The sequence below is a fragment of the Equus caballus genome, chromosome 7 (genome assembly GCF_041296265.1).
Source record: "Equus caballus isolate H_3958 breed thoroughbred chromosome 7, TB-T2T, whole genome shotgun sequence".
In the NCBI taxonomy this organism is placed as follows: Eukaryota; Metazoa; Chordata; class Mammalia; order Perissodactyla; family Equidae; genus Equus; species Equus caballus.
In genome coordinates, this window is record NC_091690.1 from 51,266,787 (window position 1) to 51,290,573 (window position 23,787).

At 59.9% G+C, this 23,787-nt stretch overlaps 2 protein-coding genes and 2 long non-coding RNA genes across 8 annotated transcripts; 2 read left to right on the forward strand and 2 right to left on the reverse strand.

Annotated features, from left to right (window-relative positions):
• Positions 1 to 1,738: 1,738 nt before the first annotated feature.
• PRKCSH (PRKCSH beta subunit of glucosidase II) lies at positions 1,739 to 16,125 on the reverse strand. Of its 4 annotated transcripts, none has more exons than XM_070273089.1 (18): positions 15,687 to 16,125; positions 15,211 to 15,362; positions 14,908 to 15,024; positions 14,350 to 14,445; positions 14,198 to 14,255; positions 13,205 to 13,322; positions 11,618 to 11,747; positions 5,877 to 5,961; positions 4,956 to 5,034; positions 4,269 to 4,355; positions 3,816 to 3,998; positions 3,651 to 3,717; positions 3,193 to 3,262; positions 2,871 to 2,960; positions 2,623 to 2,697; positions 2,434 to 2,533; positions 2,185 to 2,348; positions 1,739 to 2,074 (listed from the first exon to the last, which is right to left on the reverse strand). In XM_070273089.1, exons 2-17 carry the CDS (start codon positions 15,284 to 15,286, stop codon positions 2,202 to 2,204), a joined length of 1,578 nt encoding a protein of 525 aa, XP_070129190.1. In that variant the 5' UTR covers positions 15,287 to 15,362; positions 15,687 to 16,125; the 3' UTR covers positions 1,739 to 2,074; positions 2,185 to 2,201. The 4 variants fall into 4 exon arrangements, with proteins under 4 accessions (XP_070129190.1, XP_005611981.2, XP_005611980.2 ...); XM_005611924.4 differs by having other exon boundaries at positions 3,651 to 3,747; XM_005611923.4 differs by having other exon boundaries at positions 3,651 to 3,747; positions 15,691 to 15,909.
• Positions 4,523 to 9,209, forward strand: LOC138925012 (uncharacterized). The gene is made up of 2 exons (XR_011440609.1): positions 4,523 to 4,680; positions 7,869 to 9,209. It is a non-coding gene; the product is annotated as an uncharacterized lncRNA (long non-coding RNA).
• ODAD3 (outer dynein arm docking complex subunit 3) lies at positions 15,879 to 23,783 on the forward strand. 2 transcript variants are annotated; one of them, XM_023645362.2, is made up of 13 exons: positions 15,879 to 16,598; positions 17,628 to 17,749; positions 17,868 to 17,945; positions 19,009 to 19,170; positions 19,266 to 19,367; positions 19,466 to 19,591; positions 19,803 to 19,925; positions 20,461 to 20,613; positions 21,539 to 21,699; positions 21,784 to 22,009; positions 22,559 to 22,714; positions 23,174 to 23,258; positions 23,430 to 23,783. In XM_023645362.2, exons 1-13 carry the CDS (start codon positions 16,358 to 16,360, stop codon positions 23,543 to 23,545), a joined length of 1,851 nt encoding a protein of 616 aa, XP_023501130.1. In that variant the 5' UTR covers positions 15,879 to 16,357; the 3' UTR covers positions 23,546 to 23,783. The 2 variants fall into 2 exon arrangements, with proteins under 2 accessions (XP_023501130.1, XP_023501129.1); XM_023645361.2 differs by having other exon boundaries at positions 16,136 to 16,598; positions 19,009 to 19,179.
• Positions 17,520 to 19,211, reverse strand: LOC138925013 (uncharacterized). Its single transcript, XR_011440610.1, has 2 exons — positions 19,024 to 19,211; positions 17,520 to 17,924 (listed from the first exon to the last, which is right to left on the reverse strand). It is a non-coding gene; the product is annotated as an uncharacterized lncRNA (long non-coding RNA).
• Positions 23,784 to 23,787: the final 4 nt, after the last annotated feature.

The following is a 23,787-nucleotide window of genomic DNA, read 5'->3' on the forward strand; positions in this document are numbered from 1 at the left end:
GCTCTCTCTCCCCCACCCCTCCCGGTGTTGTTATTAACCGTCTGTGGAGCTTCTGCTGCAAGGAACAAAAAGAAAAAAAAAATCAAAAAAGCGACAAAAAAACACAAACAGAAGAGAAAAAAAAAAGCGACAAAAAAAGGAAGAAAAAAAACACACACAGAAGAGATTTAAAAACAAAGAAAAAAAAAAAAGACATAAACTGGCACCAGTTAACTTTCTTGTACTTTTTTGCCGAATTTAGCTTCTCGTAGTTTTAACTTATTGCTATGTTAACTATTTATTCTTATTGTTGCCCTGTAAGGACATTTGTGTATATTTCTGTTCCTCCATCCAGTTTGCAAGTTTAAGGAACCACGATGTTCTTTGTTTCTTTAAGTTTTGCGGAGACGTGATTATGCCTAATTTATTTATAAAAGGGGAAGTGGAATCATTAAAGTAATAATAATTATTAATAACAGTAACGGTAGCCAAGCGGCACCCGGGGGCGCATGCGCTCTGCGGGGCGGTCCCCGCGCAGCCAGCGCCCTCCGGGGTCTCAATGGGATTATTTTTGCTGTCTTGAGAATTTTTTCAGTCCTATTTAGCTGGTGAAAACCCTAGCTTGTTCTTGATACACGAACCTATTTATTCTTGTGGTTTTTAAGTCCTCCCGGATCCCCCCTCCCCTCCAGCAGGGCAGACCCCCCCCTCCCCGGGGGTCCTTCCCTCTCCTCTGCTGTTCCCTGGGCTCTCTCCCCTCTGCCCTCCGCGCGGGGGACACGTGTGCGCACGTGGGCAGCGCGGCGGAGGCATTTGTGAGCAATAAGGGCTGGGTTTGTCCCCACTCTGGGGGGGGGCCGGGCTCTGGAGAGGGGACACCTCCCCACACTCCCTCCCCCCCCCCACTGAGGCCCGGGCCCCTGCCAACCCCAACTCTGGGAGGGGACTTCTTTTTCTAAAACACAGAACTCAGCCCAGCCAGGCCCCCTTCCTGGAGGCCAGCCCCTCACCCCAGGGGAGGGCGCCTGGGGTCTCCCGTGTCCCTGGGGGGCAGGGGCAGGGGCCGTGGGGATGGGGGCTCAGCCCCTCCAGCCCTCCCTTCATCTTATTTATTCGGAAGGTTTCAAATCAGAGTCCGTGTTGGAGGTGATAAAGAACTGTAAGAAAAAAAAAAAAAAAAAAGACAAAAAAAAAAGACACACACAAACCCAAAACCCAACAAGAACACTTTGCGTTGCGTTTAGACTATTTATTACCGGGATTACAGGCCTGGCCGCGGTAACAGACTTTTACATGGAATTGTTTAATTATTTGTACTTTTCATGCCAGAAAATAAAAGTTCAGAATCTTACAGCCTTGGGTGTCTGTGCCGGCGTGCAGGGAGCGTTGGAGGGTGTGCCATGGGCCCTGGCTGTGTGACCGTGTGCAAGCCACTGCCCCTCTCTGGCCCTGGGTCTCATCTGGAGCCTCTTGGTCTCCCCAGAGCACACGAGACTCAAGGAAGGTGGGAGGCTGGCGCAGGCGGAAACCCAGATGGAAGGGGTCCAGGGTCCCTCTGTTCTTTGGTGCCAGACATCTTAGGTGTGAACCATCCAGGTGTGAATCACCTCAGGTGTGACTTGGGGCCTGATGAAGCCCCACCTGTGGAGCCAGCCTGAAGGTGGAGGAGGCCCTCACAGGATCTGCTCCCCTGGGTTGCACCCTCTGCCCACCCACGGCCTATTTCACACCCGAGCAAGGCAAGGCAGACACAGATCAGTGGGGGGAGGATCATGTTTATTGTTTTGAGGTCACAGGTCAAGTGATTTGTCCCCACAGGATGGGAGGCAGATGCCCTGGGCAGGGGTGGGGTGGGGTGGGGGGAGCCACCAAGGTGGGGACCCAGGGAGGGCGAGCTCCCTTATATTCATCTTTGGAGGCGGCTGGGGCCTGGGAATGTGGCTCTGTGCCCCCAGCCCCCGAGAGCAGGACAGAGCCCCCCACGGTTTCTGCGCCCCTGGGGAGGGTGAGGAGACCCAGAGGGACAGCCCTTGGTCCACGGACGGAGGGGTGGGTGGCACCGCCGGAGCTGCTTCCACGCTTTGAGGTTCTGGGGCTGAGGAAAGACCAGATGAGAAAGATGGAGACGGAGGAGACAGGCGGGTCTGCCTGCCTCAGACTCCGCGGGGCCCCCATGGCCGGGCAGGACCCCGCCTCCAGGCCCACCTCTGCGCCGGGCAGGCCTAGAGTTCGTCGTGGTCCCCTTCGGCGGGTACTTCGGGCGGCGGCTCCGGGCAGGCAGCCGGCGTCATCAGCTCCATCAGGTACTCACAGCGACTGGGCTCCGTGGTGCTTGTCACCACCGTCTCCTTCCCGCACAGCAGGCGCACCTGGCCGGGCGGTGGGCAGCCAGGGGCTCAGTGGGCTGGCAGGCGCCGGCGTCCCCCCTCGCCCCCCTGCCCGCTAGGCACTCACGGTGGTGGAGCGGTTGGGGCCCTGCCAGCACCCCGTGCCCTGTTCGTACTTCATGGCGCTGAACTTGTCGTGCTCGGGGCCGGCCCACGAGCCCCAGGTGCTGCAGGAGAGGGGGACTTAGGGGGACCGGCGAGGAAGGTGTGGGGGGAGGGGTGCTGTGGGCAGAGGGCCCGGCCTAAGCCCACTCACCCGAGGTTGGTGGGGGAGCCGCCGAGCTTGGGTTTCTGTGACACCATCTTGAAGGGGCAGAGCCGGTAGATGTACCTGTCACGGGAAGGGGCTGGTGGGCGGGGGCCACGGGACCCCAGCCTCCTGGGTGGCCCCACACATCGGGGGCTCACAGGTATCTCCAACTCCACTGACTGCCTGCACAGCTGCCACCCTCCCAGGCCTCCCCAGCGCCCCGCTCGCCCACCCGCCTGCCCGTAGGGACGCACTCGTTGGTGGCCAGCTCATAGCACTGGCTGTACAAGTAGGCGAACTCCCCGTCAGGGCCAAAATCGAATGAAATCTCCTGCTCCAGGTTCCTGGAAGGGGAGGCCGAGCGGGTCAGGGGAGCCGGGGACGCCCCCGCCCGGCTGGGGACACCGAGGGAAGACCCGCGCCAGGGACGGAGGGACGCGTGCAGGCTGGGCTCCTCGCCCCTGGGGACCCTCCCTGCAGCAGCCACTGCCACCTCCCCACGTTGCCTGGGCGACTCCTGGGTGCCGCCTCCTCTGGGGCCAGCAGCAGGCGGGGTGGGGCAGGGCACCAGGTTACCTGATGGACTCCTCCATCTCCCTCAAGGACCGCTCAGCCTCCTCGAACTTGTTGCAGGCCTCCTGGGCGGCTGGGGGGTGGGGCGGGGCAGGTCAGAGGGGCCCCCACTGCCATCCAGGAAGATGGACATGCCCGCTCCCCCCGGCCCCCTGGCTCTGGGCAAAGACGGTGCCCTGCCAGCTGCAGGGCAGACCCCACCCCGCTGCCCAGGCTCTCAGCTCCCCAGGGAGCGGGCCCAGGGCTCCCAGGGCCCAGCTGGCTCCTGGCCCGCCCGCTGGGGTGGCACAAACAAGTGGCAGCCGTGAGGAGGCGGGAGGGCCCCTGGGGCTGGGGGGTGGCGCTGGCTTCCCCAGGCCCTCACCACCCCCTCCAGGATGCCCAAACCCCCGGCTCGCTCAGGGTCCCTCCTTGGGCCTGGGGTCTGGGCAGGGTCCGCTCCCTCCCCGGCCGGGCCTCACCGTCGATGAAGGCCTGTGTCTGCTCATCATAGGGTGGCATCTTGTCCTCCTCGCCGGGGCTGGCGGTCTGTGGGGGCACCAGTGGGGGCGGGGGCTCCTGGGGGAGGGGCACATCAGCGAGGGACCCCACCCCACCGCGCATCCCCTTCTCCTCCAAACACGCACCTTGGGCTGCTCGCCCTGCCCCTGGGTCTCCTCCTCTTCCTCCTCCTCCTCCTCCTCTTCCGTCTCCTCTTCCTCCTCCTCCTCCTCCTCGTCCTCTGAGGGCGGTGAGGCCACGGGGGGCTGCTCCTCCTTGGGCTCCGGCAGGTCAGGAGCAGAAGGCACTGGCGGCTCGGTGGACAGTGCCTGACGGGCACGTGGGGGATCAGTGCCGTGGACCCAGGGTCCACCCCCAGCCTGGGCTCGAGCCCATCACCCAAGGGGCAGCCTCCATGTCCCCACCCCTTACTGCAGGGAGGGAGGCTCCGACAGCTGGGGGTGGGGGGGCCTCTACAGAGGGAGCCGGGGGCGCCCAGCTGGCCAGGGTGGCCCAGTGCCAGAACTGGAGGCAGCTCCTCTGGGAGGTGCGGCGGGTGGGGCACAGGGCCCCACCCCCGTCCCCTGGCCCGCACTGACCTCGGACCGGTACTTGTCCCGGATGGCAGCCCAGACACGGTCGTAGAAGGCAGTGGAGTCCGTCGGTGCGTCTCCCCCGAGGAGGGCCTGTGCGTGGGTCAGGGCAGTGTCGGAGCGGGGCCTCCACGGGCCCCCTGAGCCCCGGGCTGGCTAGACAGGAGCCTGAGGCCGAGGTGCCAGGCACCAGCGTCCCTGCGGGCCCACAGCCAGGCCGGGTGAGGCACAGTGGCCAGAAGGGGGCAGCATGGGCCTGCAGGACAGAGGTGGGGCTGGAGGGACAGAGACAGAGAGGGAGAAGGAGAACCCAGGACCAGAGCTGCCAGGCCGTCAGAGGGAGGACAGGCCGAGGACGGCCGGGGAGGGATGGACAGAGGGACCAAGGAGCAGGTACCCAGGAGCCAGAGGCCAGCAGGTGAGGAGGGTGAACTGGGGACACACACTTGGGGGAGCAAAAGAGGCATGTGGGTGCGAAACCCGGCTCTGTCCTTACCAGACACTTGTGGCACCTGCATGACCCACCCGGTCCCAAACGGCAGGGAGAAGCCAGCCACCCCAGCAGCCCTGGCCGGGGCCCACGGGGAGCCTTCCGTGGTAGCAGTCCACAGCCGGCCTGTCCCCTGCCCCCCATCCCCAAGGCCACCTGGGGCAATCCTTCTAGAAGTCTTAGGCCAAGGGGCAGGGGGGTACCTGGGCCTCCCCTTCTGACAGTGCCCCGTCCCCATCCGTGTCCAGCTCCGGGTGGGTCTGCAGCTCGGCCGCCGAGACCCTGCAGGGGAGCAGGCAGAGGCTGGAGGGGTGAGGCCCACTGGCTTCCAGCCAGCCGCCCGCTCCCCCCGCCAGGGCCCCCTCAAAACTTGGTGGCAGGAAGGTGGGAGAAGGGGGGCTCTGGGGACCCCCGCCCCCAGGAGGAGCAGGTCCCAGCTGCCCAGTCGCCCGGCTGCTCCCCTCCCAAGGTCTCCACAAACCCTGAAGGGGCTCAAAGGAGGGAGAGAGACAGGGGTGGGGTCAGAAGACCCCTGGACCCTCCCTGTGTCCCCCAAGATCCTGTCTCCTCCCGCCCACCCACTCCCACTTCCTTCCACCCTTAGAACCCAATGCACTGAAACTGCCCTCTGCCTGGCGCCCCCCCCACCCAGCAAAGCCCAAATAGGCATAGTGGCCCGGGCACCACATCCTGTCCCCTACCTGTCACCATCGCCAACTGAGGAATGGCCTGCCCTGCCCATGCTGCCCCCGGGTCCCTCTGAGCACCCTCGGCTCTCACCACCCCACACCTCCCACCGGGTGCCTGCCCAGCCTCCACCAAGCCACGAGCCTGGGGCCAGCCAGCAAGTGCAGGGGCACAGCAGGGTTCAAAGCCAGGGTTGGCTTTCTCCCCAGTGTCCCAGGCCACAGAGGAAGCTTGGGAAAAGCAGTGGGATGGCTTGTCACCTCGCCCACATCCTCCCCCGCAGGGCTGCCCTGCACCCATTCTACACGTGAGTAAGCCGAGCTCACTCAGAAGGGCTTGGGACCAGCTCAGGCCCCCTGGCCAGGAGGGTCCTCTGGCTGGCTTCTGAAGGGGGGGTGGGAGGAGGGACCCCGGCCCACGGCTGCGCGGGCACTCACGTCCCGTCCATGTCGTCGTCCAGCTCCTGGAAGGCGTTGGCCGCCAGCTCCTGCTCGCGCTGGGCCCTGGAGGCGGCCTGCTGCTCTGTGGAGGGGCGGCTCCGTCACCCTCCACCCTGCCCGTGGGTTCCTGCCGCCCCCACCCTGTCTGCCCAAAAACCCCGCGGGGCCCTCTGTTGGGCACGGGGGCCCTAAGTCAGGCCACTGTGGGGACAGACTGGGGGCGGGAGCCAGGCAATGACGAGGCCCAGCCAGGGGAGGGGAGAGGCGGTGGTGAGAAGTGCCCGATTGTGGGGAGATTCTGAAAGGGGCGCTGAGGGGGTCTCATGATGGCTCAGATGCGGGGGTCAAGGTCACTCCTGGGACTTTCAGTTTGAACAAGCAGGGACAGGCAGAGAGCACGTGAGGGGCAGGCAGGGGACCGTGCATTAGATCTGAGAGGCCCCCACGGGAAGAGCAAGCACCTGCCGGGCTCACTCTCCCACCTGAAGGAGACCAGGGGACGGACACTAGGGGCGGGGGTGGCTGGGCAAGGGGGGCCTTCCTGGGGCTCCGGGGGAGGGTCTCAGGCGAAGGGGGCCCACTGCACTGAGGGAACTGATGGTCCTGCCTCTGCCTGCCTTATCCCCACCTAGCCCAGGGGAGGGGAAACAGCCACCAGTGCAGCTCCAATGATTAAGCTCCTACTGTATACCAAGCCTCAGCTCTGCCCTCTAAAACAGGACCAAGTGTGACAAGTGGTGTGTCCTCTGACACATCATGGGTCACCCCAGGAGATCCCACAATGCGCTAGCTGACCCGGCTGACACTGTCACTCTCCCAGATGGAGGTGTGAGGCTCAGCCGGGTGACGAGAGCTGCCCGTCTTCACCCAGCTGTCCATCAGCCTCCGGAGCCCTCGCTCGTCCCTGTCACCCTTTGGGAATCTGGGTCAAAATGTGGTGCGCTGCCTCCGATTCAGCCAACTCCAGACTGAGGACGTGCGCTAAGGGAAACCGGGCGCCAGTCTGCCCAGGCCCATGCACAGGGATGCTTCCCCAAATGAGGGAAAACAGAAGCAAAGATGAGAGGAGTGAATTCATTTCCTGAAACGTGGCCTGGCCACAAAGCACCAAGAACCCAGCACCAAAGGTGAATGATAGAAAAGGAGAAAATGTATGTAACTTAAGTCAGAAAGGGCCAACCCTCTAATACATAATGTGCACTTAGAAATGATGAAGATAGCAAACACCTGATAGAAAAAATGGTCACTGGAGAAAATAAATCCTGCAAGGGTCACGCAATGGAACACACAGAGCTGTTAAAGAATTGGTGTCCTGACACACGCTACCACGTGGATGAGCCTCAAAAAGTGATGCTCAGTGCAAGAAGGCAGAGAGAAAAGGCCGCATAACGTATGGTCCCATTTATATGAAATGCCCAGAACAGGCAAATCCAGAGAGACAGGAAGCAGATGAGTGGGCGCCAGGGGCTGGGGGAGGGGGCACGGGGATAGACGGCTTAATGGGCATGGGATTCCCTTTTCGGGGGATGGGAACGTTCTGGAACTAGACAGTGGTGCTGGCAACACGACACTGTGGATGTACTTAATGCTACTGAATTGTACGCTTTAAAATGGCTGAAATGGTAACTTGTATATGTTATAGACATTTTATCACAGTAAGAGAGAAATTAAAGATCGAAAATTAAAAAGGAAACCAAGTACCCACTGATACAGCACCACAGCCATACAGCATATAGGCCAGTGCCGTCGTCCAATAGAACTTTCCACAACAATGGACACGGTCTACACCTGTGCTGTCCAAAAGGACAGCCACCGGCTACACGTGGCCACTGAAATGGCCACAGAGCTGGTGAGAGCTGCGTCTCTGTCTGGGACAGGCAGGAAAATCTAAAAGCTTTCAGATCTCTTGCATAGAGGTTACCCTGGAGAAAAAGACTCTCCCTACTTTATTACTTTCTAGACATTTATAAAAAAAAATCTTTTTCACAGAGAACACGGAAATCAGACGGAATATTTAAAATCGGATGAAAACCGGGAAGAAATGGAGCAGAGGACTCCCAGTCTTCTTTCAAGGCCCCAAGTCACACCCTACGTCTCTTGTGCCCCTGATGATCTGGCCTGGGGACTCAAACCACCCTTGAAAGTCTGAGCTGGGTGACCCTAAGGTCTTGGCCCTGGATGGGTCTGATCTGGGCACTATCTACTCACTCCAAAACTCAGGAGGGGAGAGCACAGCAGGAAGACGGGACCCGGGGAAGGGGGGCAATCCTTTCCAGCAAAACCCCCACTGGTCTACAATGCACCTCCTCCATCCCCCTTGGGGCCTGCCAGAGTTGATCCCACCTCCTGCCTCTAGGGATGGGCATGTGACCCAGGCCTGGCCAATCAGAGTGTGCACTGTACCCCCTCGCCGCAGGGATTAGTTCATGGATGGCCACATGACCTGGGACGAGCCAATGGGAGCCTTCCCTGGGACTTGTGCTGAGGCTCATGGGAAAGTGGTACCCTCTACCCACTGGGGCTGCTGAGCCAGGAAAGAAGCTGGGCTGCCTGGGGTCGTGCTGGCACAGGTGGGCAGAGCCTACCCAGGAAGGAAGCCCAGAGAGGAGCCAGAGCCCAGAGGTGGAGGGAGGACTCCTGCAGGGCACTGTGCAAGGCAGGAACAGACGGGTGACTTGAGCCTGTGGTTAAGGGACCAGGTGTGCAACAGGAGACAGCTACGCATCAATCTAGCTTTGCTGTGTGATACTGGGCAATCAGTGGCCTCTCTGGCCTCAGTTTCAACTGTGAAATGGGGTTATGTCCGGGTGCACTTCATGGGGAAAGGGAAGGGTGATAAGATGATGCAGATGAAACAACTTCCTGGTGCTCTGGAAGGCCCACAGTCAGTGTGGAAGAAACTACCAGTCTTTTTTTTTCTTTTCTTTTTTTGGTGGGGAAGATTGGCCCTGAGGTAACATCTATTGCCAATCTTCCCTTTTTTCCCCCCTTTCCCCAAAGCCCCAGAACATAACTGTATATCGTAGGTCCTTCTAGCCCTTTCTATGTGGGACCCCGCCACAGCATGACTTGATGAGCAGTGCGTAGGTCCATGCCCAGGATCTGAACTGGCAAACTCCAGGCTGCCGAAGCAGAGCACATAAACTTAACCACTATGCTACTGGGCCAGCCCCCGCTACCGATGTCTTTATCAGGGGTTGACAAACTTCTTCTGTGAAAGGTCCCATGATAAATATTTGGGGCTTTGCAGGCCATAAGGTCTCTGTTGGAATCACTCAACTCTACAGTTGTATCACAAAAGCAGCCATAAACCATTATCTAAAAAATGGGCATGACTGTGTCAATAAAACTTTATTGATAAAGCAGACGGCGGGCCAGATCAGACCTGTGGGCTGCAGTTGGCTCAAGGGCCATAGTTTGCCAACCCCTGGTCTCTGTGTTTGTTTAATTCTGGCAGCCTCAGGAGGCTGGCTGTCACTCAGAGGAGCGAAGGAAGCTTGGGGCATGAGGGGGTGACCTGGAGAGCCTGGGGTCCCTGTGGGACATCTACAGGCAGGTACATTCAGGTACAGCTGGGGTTCCAGGCAGGGAACCAAAGAAGAAAGAAGACAGAGATCAGGGTCCCAGCCCCAAAGAGGCCGCCCAGTGGGGTCTTGGGCCCACTGAGCAGATGGATCAGAGTGGGGGCCACCAGGAGAAAGGGCAGGAAGACCCCTGCATGGGGCAGTGGCTTCCACAAAGGACGTGGAGAAAAAGTTCACAGACCTAAGAAAGGGGCCGGGGGAAATCCAGGCCTCAGAAACCCAGCGAACAAGGAGGGTCAGGACGTCGGGCTCCACCAGCACAGAGAAGAGGCTGCCCCGCAGCCCAGCCCTGGAGGGGAAGGCGGAGCTTGGGGGCAGCCGTTCCAGACTGAGAAGCTCTCTGCTCACCTGCCCCAGGCCCGGGGAGGGCGGGCATAGCCAGCTGCAGTCGGCCTTCAGCCGGCATCCAGCATGTGCCCACCTCTCTCCACCTCCACGGCTCCCACCCCAGTCCCAGCCTCCTCCTCTGTTGCCTGGACCAGTGCAGGGAGCTCCTCTCTGGTTTCCCAGCTCCTGTTCCTCCTCTGCTAGAATCCTCTATGGCTCCCACCTTACACAGAGCAAAAGCCCAAGTCCACCCCGTGGTCCCTAAGGCCCTGCACGGCCTGCCCCATGGGCACCCACTCTAGTCTGCCCACCCCAACTCTCCTCGCTCACTCCCTCCAGCCCCATGGCCTCCTTGCTGGTCCTTAAAAACCAGGTGTGCGGCTGCCTCAGGGCCTTTGCACCTGTCCCTTCTCCCTGGCTCGCTCACTCCCTCCCTCCCTCTGCAGGCAGGGGGCTTTCTCCATCTTGTTCAGTGCTGTATTGGTGGCACCTGGGGTGTGCCTGGCACACCCCAGGTGCTCATGGGTGAATGACTTAATTACTGGTTATGAGAAATCAGGGAGAGCCAGTTGGCAGAGGGAGGGAGGGAAGGAAGGATGCAGAAGTCCAGAGAGATGGAGGAGATCAATAGTGTAGCCTTGAGGGAGCTGCCCAGTCCTGGTTACCAGCCAGGCAAGCAGCTGGGGGCCACACCTCCAATGCTCCCAGCAACGCTATGTACCTTAACTAGTGTGGAGTGGGTTTCCGCCGACATCCCCTTCCTCTGCTGCTGCCACGGCATGTCCCCCCACGCAGCAGACTGGGAACGAGGACTGAGGTTTCAGATTCCCCATGAGAGCTGATCTCCCAACAGCCAGAAAATGCTGGACACAGCGTATAACACCATTTTAAAACCAGGCAGGGGCTGGCCCAGTGGTGTGGTGGTAAAGTGTGCACGCTCCACTTCGGTAGCCTAGGGTTTGGGGGTTCAGATCCTGGACGCGGACCTACACACTGCTCATCAAGCCATGCTGAGGTGGTGTCCCACACAGAAGAACCAGAAGGACCTACAACTAGGATATACAACTATGTACTGGGGCTTTGGGGAGGAAAAAAAGAAGATTGGCAACAGATGTTAGCTCAGGGCCAATCTTCCTCACCAAAAACCATACCTTTAAAAAAAAAGAAAAGCAACCAAGGCAACAGGAATTGTGGGGGCAAAGAGGAACTCAGGAAGGAAAGAGAGCAGAAGCTGCCTTTGCCCAGAGGGACTTGGCCGATCCTGGCAAATGTGGATGAGAACTTGAGAGGCAAGAGAGATAGAAATTGAAGTCCCAGGTAGGGGCATTCATAACAGACCCTCCCCAGTAACTAAGCCAGGACCCCCAGTGGCGATCCCCACAGGGACAGGCTGGACCAGAAATCGCCCAGCCTCTGCTTGGATCTCACGCTACCCGAGAGGCTGGAGGAACCTCAGCCTGAATTTGGATTTGGGGGATCCCCAAATGGTAGTGCTGCCACACGCTGGCAGAAAGAAAGGCCCCTCCTCTCGAGAGAAGGACGTCTCGTCCTAGGCTGCCAATCATTCCTATAAATGACTGTCACATACGATGACCGACACACACTCGAAGATAACAAGGCACCCGAGAGCTGAGGCATCACAATCAAAAGTTGGTGGAATATCAAATCATTATGTCATATACCTGAAATTAATAAATGTTGTATGTGAACTACAAAAAAAAAAAGTTGGCGGAGACAACAGACAACAGATAACGGGCAAGCGTCTCCTGGGCCCATGCTCTTTCCGGCCAGGAGCCAAGGGTGAGGGATGGCCAGCCCACCACGTACCTTCCCACAGCTTCCGGTGCTGGTCCTTGGCCTCCTTCTCTGGCTTCTCGGCCTCCTCCTTCACCGTCCGCAGCATCTCTACCTGGTCCTCCAGGGATTTCTTTCCGTCCTGTAGCTCAGTGAGCTTTTTCTGGGTGGGCAGAAAGCAAAGGGCCAGCTCTCCCTCTGTTCTGTCCCCTCCCCACCTCTACTCCACAGGGTGGCTATGGGATTGTCCAGAACACACACCTCCCTGGGTGTCCCCCTGGCTGTGGTTCCCCACAGCCCACTGGAGGGAAACCCAAACCCCTCCACGTAGCCCCCCAGGCCCAGAGTGACCAGGCCCTGCCCACCTCCCCAGCCCCATGTGCCCTATCACTCTCTTAAACTCCAGGATCCAACTGCCCTCACATTCAGACCCCCAACACTCTCTGCCCCCAGTTCTTCACACATGCTTTCCTTCTCTCTGGAACACTCTGCCTGGCTAACTCTGAATTACCCGAAAGATTTTAGTTTTCATACAGGCCTCCTCCTCCAGGAAGTCTTCCCTGCTTCTTGCCACCAAGACGGGCAGGGGGAGGTGGACTGGGCAAGAGTCTCCTGTAGGCCTCACAGCCCCAAATGTCCCTTTTCTCAAAAGCCCTGGGTGTCACTTTGTCTCTCTGTCCCTCACGCTAGAAGATGTGCCCTTGAGGTAGTTCCAGGGCCCCTTCCAGCCTCATGCCCAGCGCATGGCACATCCTCGGGCTCTATGGATAATTCAGGAAGGAACGAGTGTGTTGGGCAGGCTCCAGCCTAGGGATGCAACCCCAGGCTGTAGGGTCTTAGGCCCAGCCCCCACTGGATCACTTTCCTTCCAAGACTGTGGCTGCCACCTCAGCCTGGCCTGCTTCCAGAATCCTTCTAGCTCTCACGAGGGCAAAGGTCACTTGAAGCAAACCTTACCACATGCGCCACGCCCCCCCCCCCCATGCTATCCTCTGAATTCAGGAAAGACCTCGCTCACTACCTTCCAAACCCAGGAGGGGCCCCCCTGCCCTGGAAGTTCGGAACAGACCTCAGTAGCCAGGCCATGGGGGTGGAAGAGAAAGACCTGGAACCTTCCCTGGGCAGAAAAACAGCTGGAGCCCTTGCTCAGTGGCTCAGGCAGGAGCCCAGGGGCAGCTCAGAGGACTCTGACCCATCAGACAGCCAAGGGGGCAGCAAGCAGGGGTGGGGTGAGGGAGAGACACACCCCTGGGGACACATACTCCTCCACCCCTCCCCCACTCGCTGCACCTGGCACTGTCCTGAGTCCTCCCCCAGGACCAGGAAGTCACACAGTCATGGGCCCCAGCTTCCAGACAACAGAACGGCAGAACTGGGATGCGTCCCTCTCATTCTAGAAGGGAGCAGATCTCCTCTGAGCCTACTTCAGTCTGCTCTGGTCGACAGCCATGCTGGTGACAGCTTTCCCCAAAACTAAACGCCCAGTGGACAAATGAGTAAACTGAGGCACAGATAGTCACTGGCCCCGGGACACCACTGGCAAGAAGCAAACGTGAACCCAGCCAGGCCTCGCCAGCCCCGTCCTCCAGATGGTCCTGGGTCAGCCCCCGGACCCCTCACCTGCTTCTCCTCCCGGGCCTTCTTCCAGTCCTCAATAAGGATCTTCTTCAGGCGGAAGCCCTCGCGGGTAACCTCTGCCATCTGCTGTAGGGTCTCTCTCTCCTTCTGGCCCTTCTCTCTGGGGGGACACACAGGAACCACCAGCGGGCACTGAGGGCCCCCCAGGTCTGCCTCCTCCAGGAGGGCTCGACTCACCTGTTCCCACCACCCCTCGCACTGGGAAAGATAAAGAGCACTTCCTCCCGGCCACCTCCCCGCCGCTCTCTTGGTCTCAGAGCCCCTCATCGCTGTCCTCAGGAGGAGGGACAGCGGGCAGGTTTCTCCCATCCTCGGGGTCAAGGGAGGGACTCGGGAATGCTGGGATATGGGGCTGGAAGTCAGCTCCCAAGAAAGAAAAGAGAGACAAGTAGAGAAGTCAAGACCCACAGACAACAAGGCAATCGGGCCAGTAAGTGTGTCATGCTTGAGCCACTCTCTACTTAAAAGATCTCAGATCTGGAGAGTTTCCCCAAGTATGGCGATTTTTTGCTTCTTTGCAAACAAATCTGGCCCTACCACCGGCCATCAACTCACAGGAGTCGAGGGCAGCTGTGCCTTTAGATGCCACAGTTCCCACCACTCCCTACTGCCTCCTACTCAGCCCATTTCTGTTTAGATGGCCTGCCTGTGCGCGTTTCAGTTCTCAGGTCCTGTAGCAAAGCATAGCAATGAAAAGCACAGAGTATCGAGTTTGACCAACCTGAATTCGAGTCCCCGCTCTGATAGCTCCGAGCTATGCGAGCCTGGGGAAGTCACTTTCCTGGCTAAACTTGAGTTTGCTCAGCTACTGAATAGGGAAACAACTACACCTGTTTCCGAAGGGATACTGGTGCCGCAGCGTTCATAAGGTGCCTAGCACAGAGCGAGGACTTGATAGACAAAAGCAGAAAAGAGAGGGGGCCTGACTGACCGCGAAGGGCAAGGCCAGGTCCTGGGGTCGGTGTCCCCACGTACTTGCAAGTGTTCTCACAGACGATCCCGCTGTTGTACTCGTCTGTGCCATCACAGCAGTCTGAGGGCAGAAGGGGGCGCGCGATCAGACCCGGAGGTCCCTCCTCCCTCTCCCCACCACCTGTTTCCCCAAGCGCGGGCGCCATCGCATTCACCACAGACTCCGTCGTTGACCCATCTGGAGGAGATGTACAGGGGCTTGTAGCCAGCGTTAGCACAGTGGAAGCTGCCGTTGGGACAGGCGGCCGTGCCTGTGAGGAAGAAGGGAGGGAGGCAGTGTGTGCTCAGGACATGGCTGCAAACTCGGGACCCGAAACAGAAACTTCCAGAGCTCCCTCCTGCCTGTCCCCATCGAGGCCCTACGAACAGGGACCCACCAGCTCCTCCCTCCCCGGCCTTCACCTCTGTTTCTGTCTCCCTTTCAGCCCCACATCCTCTCCCACCTCCAGGTGTTGGCACATGCTGGCCCCTCCATTGGCAGCACCCCTCGATTGGCGGAGACCTCACCTCCCGACCCCCAGGCTGGGTGGGGGTCTCTCTGGGCTCCCACAGTGCTTGCGACTCTCCTCACCAACCCACCCATCACTCACTTCTGTGCCTGCTTCCCCCGACTCCAAAGGGAGCCACGTGAGGGCAGGACCTGGCACTCACCAGGTGCTCGAGAAATGTACCATGAATGAATGAATGAATGAATGAACGGAGAAAAAGCTCACCTGGCTCGTCGGAGCCATCCTTACAGTCACAGTAGTCATCGTTGACCTGATCAAAAGGGATAGTGGCCGAGCCATCCAGGCAAGTGAAAGGCTTGGTCTCGTCGTAGAAGTGATGGTCTGGGCAGGGGGACAAGGGGCCCAGGTCATTCTCCAACGAATGGCACCTCTGCCCCCACCCACCAGCTGAGCATTGGCATCTTCCCTACCCAGAGGCGGGGAAACTGAGGCAGAAGGCTGTAAGTGCCTGTCCTGGGTGCCAAAGTCGGGCCCGCCCACACCCCAGTCCCACCTCGGCGGACTCACAGGTGAGGGAGACGCCCCGGGGCCGCTTGACCTCCACGGCCCAGCACACGGGCAGCAGCAGCAGCAACAGTAACATCTCGCCCGAGGCTCGGAGGCCGGAAACGGGTTCGGTGGGAGGAAGCAGGTGCGGGGAGAAACGCTGGGCCCCCACGCTGCGGCGAGAAGGGGCGCCAATCAGGGCAAAGGGCTACTTCCAGCCAAAGGAAGGCACCTCTTCCTCCTTCGCTTCCGGGCAATCAGGGCTCACTCTGCTTCCCATTTGGGGAGGGGTCTCCCCAATCCTGCCCAGTGGAGGGGAGTCCCACTCTGCTCCTATCAATGGCGGGGATCTCAAAAGCTCCGCTCCCTATGGGGGTGACCCAGCCAATTCCCGCCAATAGGCCGAAGGGGTTAACAGTCTCCCCCTCTCCCGACGCACACCCTCCGGCTGCCCGCCATAGGAAAGTGGGACGCCCTCCCACCCGTTAGTTCATCACCTACACGCGGCCGGGGCAAAGGTCAAGATCCACCGCGCCCCCCCGGCCCAGCAGCAATCGGTGCCTCCTGCAGACAGAAAGCGGAACTGTGTGGATGCGTCACTTCCGGCACCGCGCTGCGCGCCCGGAACGGCGGGTCAGGGACGCCATGTTGGGAGTGGCGAGTAGAGTGGTGCAGGAAGCGGGGCGGCCATCTTGGATGGGACTGTGAAGCCTTACACGGATAGTTCTGAAGGTTCGCGCTTAATGGCGGCGCAAGGGGCCTCCATCTTGGGAGTGGCGAGTTCTGCATCCAGAAAAGAAAGTTCCTGAAAAATGCCCCCAAACCCCCGGCGGGGTGGGGGAGGAAATGGGATGGATGGCCACGTGAGCCAAAGTACCCTCTCCCGCACCATCCTGCTGAGCGGTCTGCTCCGCCCCCTGTTGGGACCGCCCACCCTCGCAGGGTCAGCCAATGAGAGCGGTGGTGTGGAACGCGGGAGGTTGCCATCGGAGCGCTGGAGGGAGGCGGGGGAGGAGGTTACCTAGCAACCGGGAGATGCTGCGAGGCCCCGCCAAGCGGTCGGAAAGTGCATTCTCGGAGTCCGAGGAACCCGAGCTGACGGATCCCGGACAGGGGCTATTCCTAGTCGCCCCTGAAACTCCCAGGGGCCCTCGGCCCCAACCCAATCATGACGTCTCCTCTGTGCTGGGCGGCCTCTGCCAACGTCCAACCTGTTCAGGACCAGGTTGCAACCACCTCCAAGGTCAAGGGGAGTCAGGCTCAGGCCAACCAACGTCACCCCCGAGGCAAGAGTGCGGCACAGGCCTGGCCCCCACTCCATTCCAAGTCGAGATCCCTCCACGCCATCGGAGGGAAGGCCGCTGTGCAGATGCAGGTGGCTGAGTTACAAAGGAAGATACAACTGTTAGGTAAGATGGCTCCAGAGGGCAAGGAAGGGTCAAGAATCAAGAGTGCCCCCCAGCCCGTTGACCACACAAAGTGTAACAAGGGCGTTTCACCGGCATTCATCCAGGTGGCCAGTTTCTGGAGGCAAAGAGTCCTACTTGTTCATGGTTTTCCTCATCTCTCATAAAACTTTTTCTGGGCTCAGAACCAACTGGACTGTATTTCCTACTTTTGTGTAGTTTCAAGTCTTCTCCCGTGCATGGCGTGGTGAAGAACATAGATTCTGGAGCCAGATTTTCGGGATTCAAACTGCCCTGGACCTGCTCCTGCGTATACTAATTGTTTGATCTTGGGGAATTAAGAGTAACCTAATTATTCTGTTTCTCCATCCATAAAATGGGGATAGTAACAGTATTACCCCATAGGAAGCTGAAATGTGTCAAGGGCTTAGAACAGTGCCTGGCACATGGTCAAGCAATATAAAGTGTAAAGCAGTGGTTCTCAATGGAAGAGTGCTTTTTTGTTCCCCAGGGGACATTTGGCAATGTCTGAAGACATTTTTGGTTGTCACATTGTCAAGGGAGTGCTACTGGCTTCTAGTGGGTAGAGGCCAGAGATGCTGCTCAGCATTCGACAATGCCCAGAACAGCTTACCACAGCAAATAATTATCCATCCTAAATGTCAGTCATGCCAAGGTTGAGAAATCCTGATGTGAACCATTATTATTATTGTTGTTTTATTATTATTAGGAGGTAATCTTGCATAGTGGTTGAGAGTATGGGCTCAGGAGTCAGACTGCTTATGGCCTCAAACATTCTAATAAGCCCGAGCCTCAGTCTTCTCATCCGTAAAATGGGTATGACATGGATCTGGATATGCACCTATTGGCATTTGGTATTTGATACCTAGAAAATTCTTGGTCCAGCATCCAACACAAAATAAATGCTCAAAGTGAAGTATTGTTAGAATATTAAGTTGATGATTACCAAAAGGCCTTTCCTCTGGGAAGTCCCTCCCTCCTCCGGTGACACTCTGCTTGGTCATCTGCCAGAGGGTGACCGGAAAGCCTTTTATGAGAGCACCCAGTGGAACATGAAGAAGAATCAGGAGACCATCAACCAGCTGCGCGATGAGATCAGGGTGCTGCAGCTACAGCTGACGGACCTGCTCCAGGTGAGGGTGCAGAGGCAGGGAAGAGGTTCCACGGGACGGGGGCAGCATCCCGGGGGCAGGACGCCACCTCGAGTAGAGGTGGCCTGAGTGAGTGCGGACTGAGCCCTTCTCGTTGCAGGGAGATGAGAAATTGGTCCAGGCAGTGATTCGGGGGTGGAAGTCAGAGAAGCCGTACCTGAAGAACAAGACAGGCCAGGTTTGCTGTGTCCCCACTCCACTGACCATCCCCCTTCATTTCCAGTGGGGGGAGGTCCCCTTCCCACTGGACTCCCTGCCTCCCGTCTCACTCTCTCCAATCCTTTCTCCACATCAGCTGCCATTCATTTATTCACTCAATTAATCTTTATCACGCACTGATGGTGTGCCTGGCATGGTATGAGATGATGGGGACCATGCAGTGAAAAAACAAAGTCCCCTCATATCGTAGTGGAGAAAACAGACCAAACCCCCTACAAACAACAAATATAGAAACAAAGTGATTTCCAGTAGTGACAAGAAAAACAAGTAAAATAAAACAGAATGACTTACTATAGATGTATGGGGACAGGGGTTTGCACTTAGATTGGTGGTGGGGGACAGCAAAGATGCCTCTCTCTAAGAAGGTGATATTTGAGCTGAGAATGGAACAGGCAGGAGATGATCTGAGGAGAAGCACCCCAGACAGATGGAACAGCAAGTGCAAAGTCCCTGGGGTAGGAAGGAGCATAGAGTGTTAGAGACACGGAGAAGCTAGTGTGGTGGGATGGGGGTGAGTGAGGGGGTTCCGTAGGAGGTGAGGTCAGGGAGGCCAGCAAGGGCTGAATCTTGCAGCAGGCTTTGCTGGCCACGATGAAGGGTGTGGATTTTGTACTAAGAATCTGAGAAGTGGAAAATGGACTGTGAGGAAGCAAGAGTGGGAGCCTGGAGGAGGTCATCCAGGTGAAAGATGGTGTTGGCCGCACCGAAAAGTGGTAGAAGAAAGAAGAAAGAGGTATCTCCGGGGGAACCTTTGAAATAGAGCAGAGGATTGCTAAGAAATTGGATGTAGGCAGGAGAGGAAAAGAGAAGATGACAACGACATCAAGGTTTTGGACTTGACCCCTGGGAGGATGGAGCTGCCAGGAGCTGAGATGGGGAATATTCCAGAAGGGCAGGTTTGGGGAAGGATCAAGTGCTCAATTTTGGACACCATGGCTTGGAGGTGCTTATGGAGACATCTGGAAGGCAAATAAATGGATATGGCCGTGGCGATGAGCCTGCCCTTGCTCGCCTCCCTCCAGCAGGCCCTGGAGTACCTGGACCACCGGGTGAGCGAGAAGGTGAAGCAGCTGAACGCTCTGCGGCACCAGGTGGGGCTGCGGCAGAAGTGGCTGGAGGAGCTGCAGCTGCAGCACAGCCTGCGCGAGCTGGAGATGGCCGAGGTGCAAGACAGCAACACGGAGGTGGCCAAGGTGGCGCCAGCGAGGTGTGGGGGCGCTCGGTCCTGGGGGAGGGATTGCAGGGGGAGAGGACTCAGCCCAGCCTGGCGTCCCTCTAGACCATGCGGAACCTGGAGAACCGCCTGGAGAAGGCCCGGATGAAGGCAGAGGAGGCGGAGCACATCACCAGCGTGTACCTGCAGCTCAAGGCCTATCTCCAGGTAGGGCCCAGGACAGCTTGCGGGGCGGGGAGGCAAGTGGGAGGGGCAGCCAGGCCAGGGACGGAGGTCACAGGCCTGCCCCCCCTCCCACGTCCCAGGAGGAGAGCCTTCACTTGGAGAACCGGCTGGACTCCGTGGAGGCCGAGGTGGTGAGGACCAAACACGAGGTGGAGGAACTGCAGGTGGTGAATCAAGAGGCGCTCAACGCCAGGGACATCGCCAAGGTGCCAGCCCGCCGGTCCCTGGGGGTCCTGCCCAGCCACCCTGGTCCCCTGGCCCCAGAATCTGAACCCTAGCTGTCCCCGAGCCCCGCCCATCTATCTCCCAGGATCCTACAGCCTGGCCCAGCTGCCCAGAGTTGGGCCCGCGGCTCCGGCCCTGAGCCACGGTAGGTGCCAGCCAGCCCCGCTGTTCCCCTGCCCGCCCGCCCTTCAGAACCAGCTGCAGTCTCTGGAGGAGACAGTGTTCCGAGAACGCAGGAAGCGCGAGCGCAACTTAACTGAGTGCAAGAAGCGAGCGGAGGAGAAGAAACTGCAGAACGAGCGCATGGAGCGCAAGGTGGGCACCCAGGGGTGAGGGGCCCCAGCTGTGCCCCGCGGGGTCCTGGCCACGCCCCCACGTTGGCACGCATCTTAGACCCTGCCGCACCCCTGACTTTTCTCCTGACTCCGCCTCCACCGTCTCTGGATGCCAAGGTGCCTCCCACTTCCCTGACCCCGACCCCCATCTGACCGTCCTACTGGAGGAGTCTCCAGCCCTCCTCTTACTCACTGGTTGGTCCGCATCCTTCCGCACCTGACTCAGCCCCGCCCCCATCCGCATCTGACCCCGCCTATAGCCCGCCCCTAACCCGTAGGCCCCGCCCCTCTCTGTTGACCCCGCCCCTCTGCGCTGCCTGTGAGGCCGAGCAGCCTTGATTCCTGATTCCTGATTCCTGACTCCTGCCTGGGTGCCTGTCCCTGGCCCCAAGCCTTTGCCCCGGCTCCCAGGCCAGGCCCCACCCCCTCCTCGACCCCCCTCCCGCTACCCCTCCCTGGCCTCCGTCTTAAGCCCTTATCCCGGAGCTGACCTCCTGACCTCAACCCACGAGCAGACCCAGCGCGAGCACGTGCTGCTGCAGTCGGAAGATGTGACCCACGACAGCCTGCACGTCAAGCAGCAGGAGCTGCTGCAGCGCTGGAGCATGTACCAGATGGAGGTGCTCTTCGGCAAGGTCAAGGACGCCACCGGCGTGGCCGAAACGCACGTGAGTGCTGCCCGCAGCCCTCTCCGCTCCAGACGCGCGCGAGCCGCCCGCCCCGAAGCCAACACATCCAGCCTCCCCTTTCTCCCAGGTTGGCTCCTCAGCACACAAACCTACGCTCTTCTTAAAAGACAGCTCCTCCCACCCAAAACCTCCTCCAGATACTGCCCCGTTTCTCTGCTGCCCCTCCCAGCAAAACCCACGCGCGCTGTCTACACTCGCCACCATTCTCTCTCCTGTTCGCTCTGACGCGGGCACTGACTTCTTTGGCAGTGAGCTGTACCAGAACCGGGAGTTTTGTCTGTCCTCTCCTGTGTCTCCAGCGCCTGTAACATGGCCTGGGGCCCAGGAGACTGTCCCGTGCCACCCTCAGACTCTGGCAAGCTGGACCTCTGCCTTGCAGCGTTTTCCTAGACATTTTCTAAGACCCTTGTGTCCTCCGCTTGCAAACACTGATCCCACTGGACTCTAGTCCAGTTTCTCCCCTTTGGGACTCCCCAACCTGTGACCTCTCCCATGGGTGGCGCTGGGGACTTCTGGGTCTCGGACCTACGTGGTCATCTGGGACACTGGGGCTGGGCGCCTTTCCAGAAATAGGCCCGGTGGGCGGATCACTCACGGGATTGGGCGAGATTCACTGCCAGAATGTCGCTGGCACGTTCGTTCTGGAAAGCAGCGATGCCTCCTGGTACCTTGCCCCGCAAGCTGATGTTGGCTCATTCACATTCCTTATATAGACAAGGAAGGGCCCGCAAAAATGGTTTGTCGGGACTGCAGACCTTTGAGGCATCCCAGAGTCCCTAAACATCGCTGGGCCGAAGCCACCAGCTTAGGCCACCTGTCTTGTGTGCCCGGGGGAAGGGGAAGACGAGGCGTGCACCCGTGCCTCGCCAGGCCCCGGCTCTGACTGAGGCTGGGTGGCCCGCAGGCGGTGGTGCGGCGGTTTCTGGCGCAAGGTGAAACCTTCACGCAGTTGGAGACGCTCAAGAGCGAAAATGAGCAAACGCTGATGAGGCTGAAGCAAGAGAAGCAGCGGCTGCAGCGGGAGCTCGAAGACCTCAAGTACTCAGGGGAGGCCACGCTGGTGAGGTGAGGCCCGGGTGAGGCCCGAGGGCGAGAGTGGGGGTTGCGGGGTGGGTGGCGCTCCCACGGCGGCCTCCCCACTCCCTGCAGCGAGCAGAAGCTGCTAGCCGAGTTGCAGGGGCGCCTCCAGGCGGAGGAGCAGCGGCGCACGGAGGCCCGAGAGCAGCTGGAGCGTGCGCTGCGGGCGATGCAGACCACCAGGGAGGGCCTGGAGCACCTGGCAGGCAAGCTGCACCAGGTCTCAGTGGCTGGCCCCGCCCGGGAGGGAGCCCCACCCCCAACTTCCCAGGACCCAAGAGGAGGCGCAGCCACCCAGGTGAGGTTCCCACCTTGTAGCCCATTCAAGGGAACCCACGCCGGGGCATCAGAGGCCTGCCTGCAGGGGAAGCCCCAACCCACGTCCCTAGGGGAACCCCATTATCCTGTCCCGTGGGAAGGTCCCGCCTTGCCCCCTCTAAAACCTCAGAGACTCCCCTCCAATCTTGGAGCGGCCCGAGACAGAAGCCCCACCCATCCCGCAGCAGAGTCCCATTTCTTCAGAAGCCCGTCCCCCCAAAGGCTTCTCTCGAGTTATTATCCCCCCCACGAAAAGACTTCCTCCCATCGCTGCTCTTAGAGGCTTTGCCCTCATAGGCGTGGCCCCTGCTGGGTGCCCCTCAGCTCAAAGCTCCACCCCCGGGTGGAGTCTGTCCTAGAGGACCCGCCCCTGCTGGGTGCCCCTCAGCCCAAAGCTCCGCCCCCGAGTGGAGTCTGTCCTAGAGGACCCGCCCCTGCTGGGTGCCCCTCAGCTCAAAGCCCCGCCCCCGGGTGGAGCCTGCCCCGGAGGCCCCGCCCCCGGCCGACCTGACTCCGCCCCCGGCCGCAGGAGGCCGGCCGCTCCGCGGGAAGGGAGCTGGACCCCAAGGCGCCTGACTATCTGCAGAACCTGCTGGGCCTCGTGGAGGAGAAGCTGCTGAAGTTGCAGGGGCAACTCCAGAGCCACGAGGTGCCGGAGATGCTGCGCCACATCGCCAACCGCGAGGTGCCCGAGCCGCCAGGACTGAGGCGGAAAACCGAGGAGCCGGGGGCAACCCTCGGAAGACTGGGGGTGGGGGGGCCGGGGGGCCGGGAATGGGCCTCAGGGACAACAGGTGAGGTTTGAGGAGCCAGGGACTAGCCAGGTGAGCTTCCAGAGTGTCCTCTGGATACTATTGGGCTCGGGGGATGAGGGTCTCGAGAGGCCAAGGGGTGGGGCCTAGAGACCAGGGGCGGGTCTCGGGGGAGGACGAGGAGATGGGGCCGGGTATCAGGGTGCGCGCCGAGAAAGGGTGACGCGGACGGGCCCGAGAAAAACTCAGCTGGAGGAGTGGGCAGCCGTGCGTGTGGAGTCAGGTGTATCTCGGAGCGGGATGGGCAGGAGGGGAACTCGGCTTCCTGCAGTCCAGGCCCCGCCCTCACTCTTCTCGCTTGCCCCCTCCCCCCCTCCCCCCCCCCCCCCCAGTTCTACTCCAGCCTAGAGGGAAAGCTGCCCTTGTACAACACCCGCATCTCCCTGCCGCTCACCAGGCCCAAGGACAAGTTCTTCGGTCAGTGCGGGCAGGAGAAAGGGGCGGAGCTGGGGGCCCAAGCCGAGCATCCGGAGGTGGTCCGAGGCCGGGCCATGGGCCCAGGTGGGGGTGGGGTGGGGTGGTAAAGGCTAGGAAGAGACACCCGAGCCAGAGGTGGGAACCTGGATCCCCCCCCATCGCCCTTCGCAGACGAAGAGGAGAGTGAGGACGAAGACGACGGCATGGTGACCCGCGCGGCGCTCAAGATGCGTTCCCAGAAATTCATCGAAACCCACAACAGGCGCAATCGCTCGCGGAGGTCCTAGACTCGCCCTGGCGCCCACCTGGCGTCTCCCGGCCCCTGCGGAGTCCTCGAGCCCTCTGGGCCCAGCCGCCGGCCCACCGGCCCCTTCAAGGGCTGAACGCGCCGGCACAAGGGAGCGGAGCGGGCCGGCGGCGCCCGGAGCAGAGACGGAGGCTGGGCCGCCGGACGTTCCCACAGTAAATCTCCCCAGGCGAGTCCGCGCCGGCCTCCGAATCGCGCAATAAAGGTCACCGACCAGCCCCC

What these genes read in the sequence shown, in the direction of transcription:
- ODAD3 (XM_023645361.2), top strand. Translation starts at nt 16,358, where the DNA reads ATGACGTCTCCTCTGTGCTGGGCGGCCTCTGCCAACGTCCAACCTGTT. An exon ending in GCAACACGGAGGTGGCCAAG is followed by an intron (nt 19,180 to 19,265) that starts GTGGCGCCAGCG and finishes GCGTCCCTCTAG; the next exon opens with ACCATGCGGAACCTGGAGAA. An exon ending in GCCCAAGGACAAGTTCTTCG is followed by an intron (nt 23,259 to 23,429) that starts GTCAGTGCGGGC and finishes CGCCCTTCGCAG; the next exon opens with ACGAAGAGGAGAGTGAGGAC.
- PRKCSH (XM_005611924.4), bottom strand. Translation starts at nt 15,286, where the DNA reads ATGTTACTGTTGCTGCTGCTGCTGCCCGTGTGCTGGGCCGTGGAGGTC. An exon ending in GGCAGGGCGAGCAGCCCAAG is followed by an intron (nt 3,748 to 3,815) that starts GTGCGTGTTTGG and finishes CCCCTCCCCCAG; the next exon opens with GAGCCCCCGCCCCCACTGGT. An exon ending in GGCTCCCCCACCAACCTCGG is followed by an intron (nt 2,534 to 2,622) that starts GTGAGTGGGCTT and finishes CCTCTCCTGCAG; the next exon opens with CACCTGGGGCTCGTGGGCCG.